This window comes from Nicotiana sylvestris, chromosome 1, assembly GCF_000393655.2.
Source record: "Nicotiana sylvestris chromosome 1, ASM39365v2, whole genome shotgun sequence".
NCBI lineage: Eukaryota > Viridiplantae > Streptophyta > Magnoliopsida > Solanales > Solanaceae > Nicotiana > Nicotiana sylvestris.
In genome coordinates this window covers 30,773,398-30,790,824 of record NC_091057.1, presented here as the reverse complement: position 1 = coordinate 30,790,824, position 17,427 = coordinate 30,773,398, and the positions used below count along the sequence as shown (strand labels likewise).

Genomic DNA, 17,427 nt, shown 5'->3' with positions numbered 1-17,427 from the left:
GTATTTGTAAATAATTAATTTCAATAAGCTTAAGTCATACTAACAATATGAATTTTAATCCAACTATGGGATAATTAGTTTTTATTTTTATTTTTGACAATTCCATGTTGTTTGAAATTATAATTTTAGTAATATTACTTTCCATTAATATTTGTTTTAAATTAGTAATTAATATGTTATTTTTAAGTATGTAGAGATTGACTTCATAATTATAGACAAACTTAGTAATAATAAAGATGTAGTCATTAAAGGGTATTCATAAAATAAGGGAGGATCTCGCTAAAAAATAAATAAATATAAATAATACAAAAATTGCAGTCCTCCAATCTTATTTATTTATTTTTTTTAATATAAGAAAATATCTAGATTCCGAAATGGGCGATTTAGTAAAATTCACAGTCCTACCTAATAGTACCATAACGCGTAGTATTTTGGCGCATATTTAATAAGGTTATTTTCTTAAATACGGGTGTACATTTATGTAACCCAAATCACGATCTTGACGAAGTCAAAATGCGTCAACAAATCACGTGTGCACTGGTTGTGGCGTGGTTCGAGATGCGTTTTCGCGACGTTGCAATTTTGTATAAAATAAATAATGATAAAAGCGGTTTTAAAAGTTAAATTTGCATATAAGTTCTTAATTGTTTAAAAATCAGATAAATGAGCCAAATATGACAATTGAGCGACCGTGCTAAAACCACGGAATTCGGGAATGCCTAATACCTTCTCCCGGGTTAACAGAATTCCTTATCCGGATTTCTGGTTCGCGGACTGTAATACAGAGTCATTCTTTTCCTCGATTCGGGATTAAAATTGGGGACTTGGGACACCCTAAATCTCCCAAGTGGCGACTCTGAAATAAATAAATAAATCCCGTTTCGATCGTCCTTTAATTAGAAAAAACTCCCTTCGTACCCTCGCAGGGCGAAAAAAGGAGGTGTGACACTTATCAATTAGAAATATTTAGTTGGTAAATCGCGACGTCAATTTGTAATAGCCGGCTAGATTCATGATTTACTTTTTCTAACATTTTTGCAAAAACTTAAATTTTTTATTCGAAATTCTCTTTTCAAAATTTTGAACCAAACGCCAAACGAAAAATCTCCTTTTTCCTCGTTCACGGGCCTATTCACGACACAAGATGGAAATGGACTCCCCTAAGCTGTATAACAAACCTAAATAGAACCCAAAAATTCCCAGCCCAAGAATCTTCATACAAAACACTGACGGCGCCCTAAAAAAGTAGAAGGAGAAAAATGTCATTTCAACCATCTCCTCTTCGAACCAAAACCCTAAACTTCCATTTCTATAAAACCACAGCAAAACCCTAAATCACCATACTCAAAAATCACAATGTCATAGCGAGGCAAGTTTACTATCCCCTTAATTTTTAATTTTTTTTTTTTGCAAAATAATGTACAGGACGGGGAGGTTCCGCCGGGAACAAATTCCGAATGTCACTGGGTTTACCGGTGGCGGCTACAGTCAACTGCGCCGATAACACTGGAGCTAAGAGCCTTTACATAATCTCAGTAAAAGGTATAAAGGGTAGGTTGAATAGGTTGCCATCAGCTTGTGTCGGTGATATGGTGATGGCTACTGTAAAGAAAGGGAAACCTGATTTGAGGAAGAAGGTTATGCCTGCTGTTATTGTTAGACAGCGCAAACCTTGGCGACGAAAGGATGGTGTTTTCATGTACTTTGAAGGTAAAGTTTTTCTTTTTGCTAACTTTGATGTTTGTGCTGTTGTTTTGCTCTTTGGTTGGGTTATGCGATTTGACTGTATCGGGTTGTTATGCTTTCTTTGCTTGTGTTTGAAGTTACCCATATACTAGTAATGAATTTGTATTAACTATGCTTTAGTTCCTAGTTGGCGTATTAAGTGGACAAGTGTAGAGGGATAGGCCCATTGTTCATAGTAGTTAGTTAATAGTTCTTAAATGGCCATCGGGTATGTTTAAATTTGAAAAAATTGATTGAAGAACAAATTGATGTTCTGTGGACATGAACTAACAAGTTGCTCCTGGTTGTTGGGACTTCATTGTTAGTATAAATATACATGCATACATATGAAAATATATGTGCGCACAGCTTCCCTTTATAGAAGTAATGCACCAATGTGTGCTGGTTTAGCAGTGTCAGCATCCAATTTTTCTTGTGCATGCGTGATAATATTTTTTTCCAGCTGATAGATGAGAGTCAGTCATGAGATGAGTAGGTGTTTAGTCTATTTGGACCTTCCTCTGTCAAGGCTGACGTAGTTCCTGTTCCATTTCTATCACTTTTGGGTTTCCATTGCATTTTTCTCTCATTTTTTTGGGTTGCTTTGCTGGTAATGTAGTGTTGAGAATTGGACTTGAGTTTTTCTGCACTTCCCATGACCAGCTAGAGTATAGCCAATCTTCCCCTACCTCGGATGGTAACCTCGTTTACTCTCCCTGTCAAGGTTGGGAAACTTGCATGTGATTTATTTTTTGGCTTGTTTCGTTTCCTACCTTATCCACACTTATATCACATATTTTTGTTGATACAGTGTTTCATTCCTGCCCTTGTTTGCTGTCACGGGTTTTCTATATCCATTTTAAGATTGTCTTCTGGATTGTTTTGTAATAGGCCGTGATTTAACACCTTTTCTTCACCAATCCTTTAAAGGGTTATTGTTTGTATTTGCTGATTTAGGGGTTGTCTTGATGCATATATGGCCTATTGCTGAATAGGAGATGTATGCAAGATGATGTGATGCATCCTTGAACCAGCAAAAATGAACAATCGGATATATAATCGAGTGGGTCTCCTCAAGGTGGACCTCACTTTTCGCGATTCGATACATCCTCTCCTTAAATTGGTCATTCTTTGGAGATAGCAGAGCTTTAATTAACATATGGAACATATGATCTTAGTAAGTGAATTAGGCATGAAGATTGTAAGCTTTACCATAGGACTTTATTATCTTGTTTCTGATTGATAATAGGCGTGAAGATAGCGTATCCGCTTGAGTAAGGCGTGTTTGTATAATTTTGAAGCTTAGGATTGTCACAGTGGCAGTTAAAATTGTTGTTTGGAGAGTAACAAGCCATTTTGTGATATGATGTTTTCCCCTTTATTATAAGTTACCTAGCAGGAAATTTTGAACCAGACTTAGTCAGGTATTAACACTTTACTTGTGGTTAATACAGTTACTAGTCTGGGAAATTAATGTTGTCTATCGTTACAGATGTGCTCATACCATTCAAGCACTTCTGCTACATATGGGCACAACATGAAGTAACCAATTTCTTCCATTCTGCATACGTATAGGGAGAAATGGTTGACTTGGCCTCTAATGTTTTCTTTAATTTTTTTTAGTTTCATTTTCTTTTGAAATAGATTATATAGTGTCTTTACATAAAACGATTTCAAAAATTTCTTGTTATTGTGGTGTATAACTTAAACATATCCATGCATTAGTCAGGTAACAACCTTCTTATACTGTGGTTGATACAGTTACATGCCTGGAAAATAGAAGTGTCCATCGTTACAGATGTGTTGATTCCTTTTCAGCTCGCATTTGCTCCATTTGGACTCTACATATGTTATCGAGTTGTATCATGTTAAGCTTATATAGTGTCTTTACGTAATCCGATTTCAAAATTTTCTTCTTGCTGTGGTGTATGACTTAAACAAATCCAGATATTAGTCAGGTAACAACCTTCTTATACAGTGGTTGATACAGTTACATGCCTGGAAAATGGAAGTGTCCATCGTTACAGATGTGTTGATTCCATTTAAGCTCACATTTGCTCCATTTGGACTCTACATATGTTATCGAGTTGTAGCATGTTAAGCATATAGAGTGTCTTTACATGAATCTATTTCAAAATTTTCTTGTTATTGTGGTGTATGACTTAAAACATATCCAGATATTAGTCAGGTAACAACCTTCTTATACTGTGGTCGATACAGTTACATGCCTGGAAAATGGAAGTGTCCATCGTTACAGATGTGTTGATTCCTTTTAAGGTCCCATCTGCTCCATGTGGACTCTACATATGTTATCGACTTGTAGCATGTTAAACTATATCGGCTAGTTATATATTTTACATACTTGAAGTTTGCAAGGTGGATGGAATGTGCTCTAGTAGTGTTTTGTACTTCTCAAGCACAGCAATGTTTCTGAAGGTAATAGCTACTTTTGCTGAGATCATAACGTATGACTAGTATGTTTTTGCAGATAATGCTGGTGTTATTGTGAATCCCAAGGGAGAAATGAAAGGTGAGGTCATCTGCTTAATCTTCGTCAATAAAATTTAATTAAACTTTATGCAATGGGATATCTCATCAAATATTCAACTCAGATTTTTTTGTTATATCATGTATGATATACACTTTTCAGTTTCAAGTTTTGAGAGTAGCATTACATAGCTTAGTTCTTTGTTTAGCATAATGACAACAAACCTAGTGTAATCCTACAAGTGGGATATGAGGAGGGTCGTGTATGCAGGCAGACCTTACCTCAACTTGTGAAGGTAGAGTTATGGAAGGGCCGAACCCCAAGGGGTGTGATGTGGACAGCTTTCCTTGATGCAAGCATCAATGGTTTCCACGGTTCGAACGCGACTTATAGGTCACACGGAGACAATGTTCAGCAGTATATCAAGAATTTAAACTGTTTAGTTTTCATAAAGATTTCAGTGTATGTATCGTTCATTAGCTGTTTTTGGCTGCTGCAGGTTCTGCTATCACTGGTCCAATTGGAAAGGAGTGTGCTGATTTATGGCCAAGGATTGCGAGTGCAGCTAATGCAATTGTCTGAACAAAGATTTAACATGCAGATTTTGAAACTGTTCGTATTAATGTTTCACATATAAATATACAAACAAATGTAACGATGTTGTATTGGTCCGAGAGTTTCAACAAGCTCATATACCAATTATTTTTCCGCTTAATACCAAACTTTGTTTAGTTGTTGATAATATTCAGTTTGTCAAAGTTTTATAGATGATTCTGAACTATTGTCGGATTTATTGCTAAAGCTAGCTGTATTATCTGGTTTGTGTCCTGATTCTCTAGCTACGGCAAATAGCAAGGGTAAATACTTATCCCCACAGGGTGTTTATACCAAACTATATTAACTCACTATGGTTAATTAATTTAATTAGATGAGAATACATATAATTTATCATGGTTAAATGATTGAAGTCCATATGCAAGGCACATGCCATGTATCTATTGGTTTGGTGTGGTGCGGGTAAGCCCCACCAAATTAGATTAAAATTTTCATCATTACGCTTTTACTAAACACGAGCAAGACCAAACGAATTGTGAGGTGTTATATAACTATTGCATAAATTAAGTTACTAAGTGATTACGCTTTCAGTTTTATTGAAGTGAAAAGTTAGCGGTTTAAATTGTAAGAGCTAATATTTACTACAGTACGTTTTATATGACTATCAACTAGTAGTATTTTCTAACCAAAAAAAAAATGAAAAATACTGTATTATTTCCCAAAGAAGGTACTGATATCTTCCAGTGTGCAGTTGCAAATTGCTATTTCGATAAAGGGTCTATCGAGAAAGATTCAATAATTTGAATCATAAGAATATTTGTTTAAATTTTATTATATCTCTCTTAAATATCTCATTTAATTACAAATGTTACTTCTCAAGAAGAGAAAAAGGGTGCAATTTGGACAACCTCAATATTGCAAAACAGAAGGGCAAGTTACAAATGGCCGACTCGGTCAAAAATAATTACATATGTTAGTCAAATATATAAAAAAAATATATATTGTATATTATATACACAAAAAAGGTGTAATGGCTTTTTGACCACTTAAACTTATACCGATTTGTAAAACCGATACATGAACTTATATTTTTCCCATTTGAACACTTCAATTTGACGGAATGAATACCAATTAACACTTTCTGTTGAACGTGTTCACCAATCACTCTGACATGAATGTCATGTCACTTGTTTGGTCTTTATTATATGACATGTGGATTTGTGGGTCCTATATTATTAAAAAAATTAAACTTTAAAATTTTATTTTCTTTTTCTTTCTCTTTTTCTCCACCATACATAGTCAATAGTCCACCAACAACTCCAAACCACCATCATCTTCCTCCTATATGAAAGCTTCGTATTCAAATCATAAACACCTACCACCGAATCACACCCTCCTCCCTTCATCCACCTTTTTTCCGGTAAAATCTATTGTTGTTCTACCAACCTAAATCATCCAAAAAGCCAAGTTGGACAAATGTGCAAGAATTTTTGTGAGTTTGACAATTTTGTATGGCGCTTTGTGTGTGGGAGCAGGTTCAAAAAATGTATTTGCCCTGAACTATGGCCTTTGTATATAGCCTGTGTTAAGCAATATGCTCTTTTCGAGCTCTATTGCTCTCTTCTGCTTTGTTCATTTGTTGTGATATGTTGGTAGCTTTCTTGTTTTATTTCGCATTGACCTAAGCAGTTGTTGGAAGTTTGAGACAAGCCGATGCTTCCGAAATTCACGAAAATGATATAAGATTATCTAGAATTTTCAATTTTCATTTCTTTTTTTAGTAAATCAACGCATAACAATTTAGATTATTTTTAGATTTGTGCTTGTCATCCTTGTGCAATAGCCATTTAGTGAATGGGGAAAAGAAAAGGGAAAAAGAAACGGGGAAGGAGAGGGAAAGTAGGGTAGAAAATGAAAAAAATTTACAGAATGGGGGAGGATGGGGGAGTTCGCTTGGGAAGATGAGAGAGGTGGGAGGGGAGGGGAAAAGAGAAGGAGAGATGGAAAGGTCTTTTTTTCTTTTTCTTTCTTATTTATATTTTATTCTATTTTTAATATTTTTTAATAAAAATAATATTATTTACGTGTCTTGGCAGCGTGATTTGCACACAATTTAGTCATGTCAGCTGTGCCACTTCCACATATGTTTGGTCAATGGTCAAATGTGTTTATTAATATTTATTCTGTCAAGTTGACGTATTCAAATAAAAAAAATATAGGTTCATGTATCGGCTTTACAAACCGATACAAGTTTAAGTGGTCGGAATCCATTATGTTGCACTATCGCTTTTGACATCTCTTTCGCTTTAAAACATCAAATATATTAAAATCAATTCCATTAATCTAAACAACTAACCTCTGTTTAACAAAAAAGGATAGATCAATAATATAGGCACGTAATTATTTACATCATAAATGTCTTTGGATTGGGTTAGGAATAGCTGTTAAGTTGACAAATTTGTGTTGACAAAAGAAGAAATAAAAAGGGAAAGATGTGTCAAGGGACGTGCTACCGACTTACCAATTAATTCCAATTTTAATTGGTTATTATTTAGTATAATTATTTGTTGACATTTGTCTATTCTAGGTATAGTTTACGAGTGATAAATCTTTGTTTATATTACTGGCAATATAAACTAATGAGGGTCCATTGGAACTCTGCCACTTATCATCAATTAAGAGTGATGACAAAGATGCTTGAGAGGTATTGACTAATTATACTTGAATTACTTATTTATCAAAGCTGAATATAGAATCTAATTGCGAAACTTCTCGAAGTACTTTGTTTATGTAAAATTTTAAGTTTTATAAAACTTAATAACTTTCCCTAAATATACAATGCTGAGAGTTTGCGACTTCCAAGTCCTAATAAGGAGGATCCTTCATCTTTAATTAGATATTTTTTGGTTCCAATTCTTAGTATAAAATCGATTTGACAAGAAATACTTTACCTCACAAATTAAATTTTCCAATGCAAATTTAAATTAATATGTAAGGCTCTTAAAGTAGATAACAAATGTTGGATTATAATCAGAGGCGAAGTTAAGATTTTAACCTTATGAGTTCAGAATTATAATCCTTTTAAGTTACTGAATTCTAAATTAATACTTTATAACAAAGAAAATACAATGCTGGGAATAGTGCCAGGAGAAAGCATGAATATGTTTTTCCAACATAAATATGTAAGGAATATAGTGAAACTAAGCGATTTGGTTGGGGTTTTGACTTGATTGCTATAATGGGACAGAATTAGGTTCCAACCTGTCTCTTTATTCTTATTAAAGGTCAGGTAAATACGATGTTTATTAGTAATGTTGGGATTAATAATATTATGATTAATATTATTAGAATTAGTAATGTTGTGATTAATTATGCTGAAATTATTTCTATTCGATTGTTTGAGTTGGTTTATATAAATATAGAGTAGTACTGAATATGGTAATTTTGTCTTTATATATATTTATCTATGTATTAAAAATCATGGTATTACTAAAATATCATGGTTTGCTATTTATAAAAATAGTACTGAATATGATATATAACTAAAACCAACATTAATTATACATAAGTTGAACAACATTGCAAAACAAGAAATTATTAATACCAAAGCTATATATATATTATTTTCTCTAATACATTCTACCAAACCAGTATATAAGATCAGTTTACTTAAGAAAATTACTAGCTCTGAAATTTGTTTTTTATGACGGTCAATACAACAATTTTTATATATAGCAATAAATTATAATCGGTGGTATCATTTATACTTACAGGTGTTGGTCGATTAGGTTTGACTCCATGCGATATAGCTGTACGTTGACATGGCAAGGAACGTGGCACCCACTTGGCAATTATTTCTAAGAATCCAACGTTTTATTGGTTGGATTTACGGCGTTGTTTTCTTTCAACTTTTTTATATTAGAGTAATTATTTGACACTTCTTTACTGTAAATATTTCTTGCGAATAGTAAACAATTTAACGGAATCTTCTTATTTTAATAGCTTGTTTTTGTAAACATAAATCAATAAATCTCGATACTTAAAGTTAAAAAAGTTTCAGAAACCTCTTACAGGTTTATGTTCGTAACAATAATCTCTCTTATATTTTGATATGATCAGTGGACAACGATATTAATTTATTAAGACGACTTGACACGTCTACAATGTTCGAGAACTTCACTTTCTATCTCAAATTAGTATTGATGTGGTATTACTTTTAAATGATGTCAATTTGTGTATTATATACATATGCTTATTTAGAAATAAATATTGTTTTATTATTTATGAATTTTTTTAGTAAACTCAAATGACACTCTTGATGTAATTGATGATATAAGGTGGTGCTAGACTGCTAGTGTGAACGAAATACAAAAATCAAATTCCATTTTTCATGATCTAATTAGTTGTACTTAAACCAAAACCAAAATATGTAAAATAAGACAATTAATATTTAATTTAATAAACCTGCCACCTAAGAGATCATGTGTTATTGAGGACAAAAATATACATGGTGACAACTAATTCTCATCACCCCATGTGACCATTCATTTTAATTCCTCACTCTCTCCACAATAAGTAGCTCTACACAAATGAACTAAAAACCCCAACTTTCTCATCAATTTCTTCAACTTTTTTTTCTCTCCCTAAAACAATGGCAAAAAAACTTGGAATTTTCTTTGCAATATTTTGCATTCTTTTAACTTCATCTTATGCAGATTGGAACATCTTGAAAGAGCATACAACCAATAGTGGTCTTAAAATCAGTCTCAAGAATTATTGTGAAAGTTGGAGAATGAATGTTGAGTTGCACAATATTAGAGACTATGTTGTTGTACCTCAAGAATGTGTTTCTTATATTGCAAAATACATGACTTCCACTCAATACAAAGTGGATTCTGATAGAACCATTGATGAATGCATACTTTATATTAGTACTAACTGCATCTTGGAAAAAGATGGTAAAGATGCTTGGATTTTTGACATTGATGACACCCTTCTTTCCACTGTTCCTTACTACAAGCAAAATGGCTTTGGGTAAGTTTTCTTTCTCTTTTTTCTCTTTAGGAAAGAGTTTGTATAAATTCTATATACTCATTGTGTGGTAATCTAGTAAATAGAATAATAACCTGTTATAGTTAGTTAAATTACAAAGGGAAGCCTTGGAACAACGGGAAAGTTATCCGTGTGACCTATAGGTCATGGGTTCGAGCCGTGAAATTAGCCAGTGATACTTGTATCAGAAGTTGTCTTCGTGTGACCAGGTCATGGGTTCGAACCGTGAAATCAGTCACTGATGCTAGCATCAGGGTAAGTTGTCTACATCACACCCTTAGGGTGCGGCCCTTCTTCGGACCCTACATAAATGTGGGATGCTTCGTGCACTAGACTGCCCCTTTTTAGTCAGTGAAGTTACATAGTCAGTACATATAACTTAATTCTCAAAGTTATTATACGGGATTTTCATTGTTGCTAATTTTTTTTTTTTTGGTGGAATAGGGGAAATAAGTTGAATGTGACATCTTTGGAAGATTGGATAAGCCAAGGAAAAGGAACAGCATTAGATCATTCCATGAAGTTGTTCAATCATCTTAAAGAACTAGGAGTTAAGATCTTTCTTGTTTCTTCAAGAAAAGAACATCTTAGATCTCCTACCATTGACAATCTTGTCCATGTTGGTTTCTATGGATGGACTAGCCTCATACTAAGGTTTGAAATTTTTGTTATCAATTTATTTGGTTTGTTGTTATATATAATTTAAGAGATTTTTACTTATTTTTAATGTGTTTTTTGAACCGTGGAAGCAGCCACTAATGCTTGCATTATATTAGATTATTTACGTCACACCTCTTAGGGTGCGACACTTCCCGAGTTATGCGTGAATGCGAATGTTTTGTGCATCCAATTGCCCCTTTTTTTCTAATGTGTTTTTTTGGTTATTGAATATTTTAGAGGTCAAGAAGATGAATGCAAAAGTGCTCAAGGATTCAAGGCAGAGGTAAGGAGTAAACTAATAAGCAAAGGCTATAGAATTTTGGGAATTGTTGGAGATCAATGGAGTAGCATTGAGGGACTTCCAAGTGCAAAAAGAACATTCAAACTACCAAATCCATTATATTATGTTGCTTGATTTGGATCATAATTTGTTTCTTTTACTTGTGAATTTGTCATGACTTTGTGAGGAAAAAGCATAACTTATTGATGTGATCTGTATTTTTTTTTTTTTTTGTGATGTGGTTTATTGAAGGAAATAATTTCTCAAGCAACTTGATGATTTTGTTGTTCATTTCGCACTAAATAAGTGAATTTCAAGATTGATTTGTCCATTCTTTATGGCAATTATTGGACCTGGCAATCGTCAACCACTACCCACCCTTAAGGTGCATGTGCACATTTAAGAATGGAGATGGACAGAAAATAAAGATAATTCTTCTCCTCGATAGATTTAACTATTCACTCTTTTGTCAAAGTGTATGAACTTTCATCAATATTTTAAAATATTGTTTTTATTATACTAAAATAAAAAATTACAAACTTATAATACTTTCGGATAATTTTTGAATATTAAAGTATTTAATTTTAAATATTTTAAAGTATTATGTTGATCATTTTTAAATATTTAAATTTTTAATTTTAAAATATTTTAAATTATTAAGTTGATTTAATCTAATTTAAATTCAAAAATTAATCAAATTGACTGTCATGTTAATTTGAGACTAGGTATAATAATACTTCACATTTTTACAATAGCTTAACAAGTTGTGATAAATTACCTAGAACCCGCTTGGATTAGCTGATTGTAAATAACTAATAAACTTAAAGTGCTGAAAAGTAAACTTGACTTTTTTTAAATAATCGTTTACGTGTTTGAATAGCCGTGCTAAAACTGATAATAAGCAATTGATGTGTTTAGTAGAAAAGTGATGACAAGTTATTCTTTTATTAAAATGACTAAAATATCCTTAAAAACTTTACTAAAAATTATAAATTAATTTTTTTTTTTGTAAAACAGATGAACAACGAATATGAAATAAAAAGAAAGTTAGAAAATTTACTTTGGAAAAAATATTTTGTGAATTAGAAAACATTATTAAGGATAAACTAGTAAAAACCTTGGTTAAACTAAAAGTGCTTATACGCTAAAAAGCATAAGTTGAGAATGACCAACTTATAACTTATTTTAGCTTATAAGCACTTGGCTTATTAGCACTTTGAGTATTTTACCAAACGCGTAAATAAGCCAAAAGATGCTTATAAGCCAGCTTGACAAGCTTATATGCCAAACACTCTCCTAGTTTTTCCAAGTTATCAAATCATATATTTTACATATACAATGTACTATTTGTAATCACAACAAGAACTATAGATCATAGAAGCAACTCATTGTATATTTGGAAGCCTTTCTTCAAACTATACTTTCCTGCTTAGTTTCTGCAAGTCTTTTTAGTATATCTCAACACATATATGCACAATTGATAGTCAGAAACTTAAAAGCAAACAAATACATTACAAGAAACTCTACCTATTGCATGTGATAATAGCAAAAGTTTTCAAAATTCAAGAAAGAAACAATCACAAATGTCTCCTTTTAATTCTAGGGGTATCTCCAATCTATCAAACTGGAGTTTAAACAGTTGTGCAATATAATTCTGGATACATTGCAGAGTTGCTTAACGAAGGAAAACGATTAAACATCGTATGCCAAAATAAGAGTTTCAAGACTATTTCCCAGCTTACTACGTCTACATATGCAATCGAACCTATTCTTTCTTCGCGTAATCACCTCCCGTTTGTACCTTGGCGCAATAGTCGAACAAACTCCCATCGAAGCAGCGTCTTATTGCTTCTTTGGATAAGAAACCATCTTCATCTTTAGCAAGGAGGTACAAAATTCCCCACTCCATTTTGGTGGCAATCCTTCAAATTGAAGCAAAAGATGATCAAATGGTTAAAGCAACTACATATACACAAACATAAAGAAACAAAATGGAGAAAGTATGTGTTTGGAACCTTACCAGCCAAAGAAATCAAATACTTCTCTATTAGCCTGAGTCATATCCCACAATTCTCCAAGAGTAAGCTTATCCGGCAAGGTCCGAGCGTACTTGCTAAAGATGTTTTCAAAGTTCACAGGAAGATATCTAAGGGGAAAACGGCAGAATGAGTACAAGTTCATGAAGTTCGTAATATGATTTCAGATTGATGACTAGTATACTTGCCTGCCTTCTCTGTCATAGGTCCCGGAATCACTTCCATGCTTGCACTTGTGTATATTATGAATATATATTGGAAGTAAAGGCGACGGAAACCACCCCTGGTTACAGTGCGTTATTAACAGAGAGAAAACATAAAACCGACCACTAGCAGAGTAGGTAAACAACCAAGCATAGTTCTGATTTTCATTTGTTATGACTACAAGTATTAAGTAACTCTTCTTTGACTTACCGGGAGAGTAGGATAACTCATAGCAGAATGGATGACAATGGCCATTATAAACGAACCAATCATGTTGAAACCAAGTTGACGAAATCCTGTTCAAAGCGAGTAGAAAGGATAAGAAAAATCAAACATTGACAAGGTTATACGAGCTAATGGTTCTGATCGATATTAAAATCTTGATGCAAACAAAGTGACGAAATTATACTTCAAAACAAAATTGTATCATGCCATTAAGCCAAACTACCCTCTTGGAAATTATTCTGCCTTATTACAGACTATAATGATAATTTACCGATGTACGTTTCCCATGGATAAATGATGCCATCATCATCCTGGTCGAAGAAGGCTGCATGCTGCTGAAGAACACTCATGCCGTTGTGCCTGTGGCCAGGAGTTCCGTTGGGATGCTCCATATCAGGAGCAACCAATCCTCTAGCCATATCTGAATATTTTAAGTGTCGTAAGAAGGCCACTATTGTACAAATTACAAAAAAAAAAAAAAAAAAAAAAAGAAGGACAACAAACACTAGCAAAACTTGCATCCATTCAATTAATAATGAACCACCAAGTGATAACTGCACAAGAAGCCACAAATTTGAGCATCAACACTTAAATACTGAGGCTATACCACAACAATTCATTCGACTTCACAGATAAAACACTCTCAATGAATGTGCAGTTATCTTCATGAACAACACGCTTGTTATAGTTAATATCTTTAGGTTGATCAGCTGCCATAATTCGACTCTGAATAAACTATACAGGGACACAAAGTCGATTTCTAATCATAGCTAATCTTCAAATATTCCTCGTGAAGTCAGATTCTCATTGGTAGTAGAACCAATGGAATGTATACAGGCACTTGAACTAATCCAATTTATTGTGTCATCCATTTATACATAATCTACTGCCATTTTTATTTTTTCAGCTACTACATCCGCCTAAATTATATGACACTTTTTTGGGTGACCTATATGACACTCTTTAAGATAACTCCCGTCAGAGAACTTTGCCGAAGGATAAATTGAACTCCAAATGATAAAAGTAAGAAAGAAATAACCGCCCGCTTTAAAACATCCTATTGTATCACCCTTCTTCTCCATCTTATTTATTGTTCTAAGGTGCCTTTGACTAGAGACCAAGACGACGGGTCATCATCGCCGACCTGGTTCAGATACCATCTTCTTTTTTCACTTTATTTCACCTTGCTCGACCTCCCTGGAGTAGCAGCATTGCATTTGTATACAACTTAGAGAACTTTCAAGACTTCAAATTCATTAAACTACTCAATGTTTTTTACACTTTTTCTGAAAGAAAGAGAAAAGGTTGGCAGTTTAGCTTAAGATTTTTTCAACCATCACCTTAATATTTTCAACCACAAAATTCATGTGCTTAATTTTCAGAAGTCTTGGTTCAAGGGAAGATGATGCACACACTAATAGAATTCAGTACAAGATACCTTCTAAACACATAGATAACCTGCTTTGCATTAAAACTCACTACCCTTCTGCCTAATGTACTATTCCTTCCATCGCAATTTATGTGACACATTTTCCTTTTTAGTCAATCTCAAAAAAGAATACACCTTTCTATATTTGGTAACAATTCTACTTTAAATTTCCTATTTACACTTAATCAGATAATTTGTAGCCACACAATCTGTGGTTTATTTTAGACCAGAAGTTTCAAAAGTCTTCCTTTATTTCTTGAACTCCGTGCCCGGTCAAACACATTCTCACATAAATTGGGGCGGAGGGAGTACCATTCAGCCTACTTTTCATTCTACATTACTAGTCACGCGCATTACCAGCAGCTATAAAGGCTGATGCCCATATTAACTAAAATTTACTCAATATAAAGAAACACGCAAGTTTAGATGCGAACTAATAACAGTCGACAACCAACCAAATAAGATCTTCATGAAATGTTCAAGACCTGAAACATAACTTGCAAATTTATCCACTTTCAATAGGAAACATACACACAATGTGCTAGGACTAATCCAAGAAGTCTTATTTGCTACTGCAATCAACACTACTATTGATCTAAACTGCTGTAATTACTTACATTTAGATCAACAAATACCTTCACACAACTACATTTTTTTTCCCAATTCTACACTTTCCAACATTGGCATTTAACTATTCTCTAAGCTTGCTTTCCGGTCTATCTTCAAAAGAAGAGGATGTTTTAGTGCAATTCAACTATTGTACAAGCTTATCTGTCCTTTTTTCCTTTTACAGATTACTCGTTCCACTTATTATTGGTAATCTTTCGCTGTCAGCGTAGAAAATTAAAGTTAAAACTTTATAACTAAAGAGTCATTAACCACCTTATTATAGATCAGTAAGCTCGATAAGCAGAAATAGTACTACAAACACGCAAATATAACAACAGTTGAGCTATACAGAATTAAAGAAAAAAACTAAATATGAAAGCAATGGTAAAGTTGTCGCATGTCTCCCTAGGACAACCGCTGAAAGCAACCAACTAATGTTAGAATAGGCTTTCTACATTACAGGCCTTTGGCGGGCTGAATGCTCTTACGCCCGTGCGGGAAGCATTGTGCACTGGACTACTTTTTTTTGTTTTAAGTTCTCCAATCAAATCAAGTTTTCAACTAGAATTGAAGTAAAAGATATTAGATTCATATACATATATAGAAAACCAAAAAGTAAAAAAAGAAGAAGCAAACTTACATGGCTTAGGAATAGAAGTTTCCAAATCAGTTCTAACTTTACGTTCTATAGTCACTGGAGCAAGAGAGGCCTCTGGCATCAATGCTGGATTCCTCTCCAGTCCACCTGCTGTTATTGTCGTCGCTGCCATCTATTCTCACTCTCCACTTTCCAAATTTTCTCTCCACACACTATATATATAATAACCCTTCAACTTCAAGATTCTGAAATCAAGAGATGTAACAGGAGGAGTATATTGAAATACAGAGAGAGGGTTCAGGAAATTCGTGGCAAGAATGTGTAAGAGCAATGGAGTTATGTAAAGGTTACAAGTGGAAGTGTGCATGAGTGGCTCGCGACAGTTTTGTGCAGCTTATGACACGTACGGTCAAAGGTGTCCTATTCTTCCCGACGAATAGGACAGTTTACACTTATCAACAGTAATTAAATATAGAGCATTAAAGGGATGGTTTGGTACGAAGAGATAATTCAGAAATTAATTTCGAGATTAAAATTAAGATAAATTTATTACATGTTTGGTTAGGATAAATTCGTGGTATAACTAATTTCAAAATTAATTATTACGAGATTGTAGTATTTTTTTACCCTCGTGGAAGGGTGAGATAACTAACGGGATAATTAATCTTCAAATAATTAATCATGGAATAACTCATTTTCCAAACAAATAACCTTTAAGGGATTGTTTGGTACATGGGATAAGGTGGTATAAGATATGGGATTACATTTTATTTGGTTGACAGTTATATCGATAACCAAATATAGTATAAATTTATTCCCAGATTTAACCCAGAATATCCCACCTTTTCTAATCAAACTTGAAATTATTTTATCCCACCTCCCAGGTAGGATAAAGTAGTCTAATAATTATAATTCCAGGATTATAATCCAGGGATAATTTGGTTCGCCTGCTAAAGGACCCCTAAGGGATTGTTTGGTATAATGGTGGGATAAATCAGAATATCCATGGGGTAAGATAGTCATGTGATAAGCTATCCCATCTTTTATATGAGGCTAATTTTATCATTTTAGTATAAAATTTATTTCGGAATTTGTTAATACATATAACCATATAAATGAGATAAATATAATCCTAAATTTTATCCTGTGATTATTATTTTTATTTCTTGTACCAAACGACCCCTAAAGGTATCATCTTCTTCCAGGACAAATATAGAGCATTAATAAATTGAACTTTTAGAGCCATAAATAAACTAATTAACAGTAATCAACTTTTTAAAGAAAACTGTAATTGTTTAAAAATATTACTTTAGGAGAAAAAAATTGATTTCATGCTCGATTCTCCTAACTTGTGGAGATTAGTGTTACGGATCGTTAGAACTTGCTAATTATATGACCACTAATCCTGTTATTATCTTATATTATGAAATATTAATCACAAGTAATATTTAAGAAATTGTCGAAGAATTCTGAAATCTTCGGTTAGCACAAATTTCTTCACAAAAGAGCAACTAAACTAATGCATGTCTTAGTGAGCATGCTACATTCTGAAAGTTTAAGTAAATA

The 17,427-nt window shown here is 33.2% G+C and overlaps 3 protein-coding genes across 3 annotated transcripts; 2 read left to right on the top strand and 1 right to left on the bottom strand.

Moving 5' to 3' along the window:
* Positions 1-1,252: 1,252 nt before the first annotated feature.
* Positions 1,253-5,014, top strand: LOC104224046 (large ribosomal subunit protein uL14x/uL14z/uL14y-like). Its single transcript, XM_009775605.2, has 3 exons — positions 1,253-1,710; positions 4,214-4,255; positions 4,713-5,014. The coding sequence occupies exons 1-3, from the start codon at positions 1,458-1,460 to the stop codon at positions 4,793-4,795; spliced, it is 378 nt and encodes a 125-aa protein (XP_009773907.1). The 5' UTR covers positions 1,253-1,457; the 3' UTR covers positions 4,796-5,014.
* A 4,290-nt stretch (positions 5,015-9,304) lies between these two features.
* Positions 9,305-11,104, top strand: LOC104224048 (acid phosphatase 1-like). The gene is made up of 3 exons (XM_009775606.2): positions 9,305-9,802; positions 10,265-10,474; positions 10,718-11,104. The coding sequence occupies exons 1-3, from the start codon at positions 9,420-9,422 to the stop codon at positions 10,893-10,895; spliced, it is 771 nt and encodes a 256-aa protein (XP_009773908.1). The 5' UTR covers positions 9,305-9,419; the 3' UTR covers positions 10,896-11,104.
* Positions 11,105-12,321: 1,217 nt separating this feature from the next.
* On the bottom strand, positions 12,322-16,191 carry LOC104224049 (peroxygenase-like). Its single transcript, XM_009775607.2, has 6 exons — positions 15,904-16,191; positions 13,497-13,646; positions 13,211-13,296; positions 12,985-13,079; positions 12,781-12,906; positions 12,322-12,682 (listed from the first exon to the last, which is right to left on the bottom strand). Exons 1-6 carry the CDS (start codon positions 16,031-16,033, stop codon positions 12,526-12,528), a joined length of 744 nt encoding a protein of 247 aa, XP_009773909.1. The 5' UTR covers positions 16,034-16,191; the 3' UTR covers positions 12,322-12,525.
* Between the last annotated feature and the right edge of the window lie 1,236 nt (positions 16,192-17,427).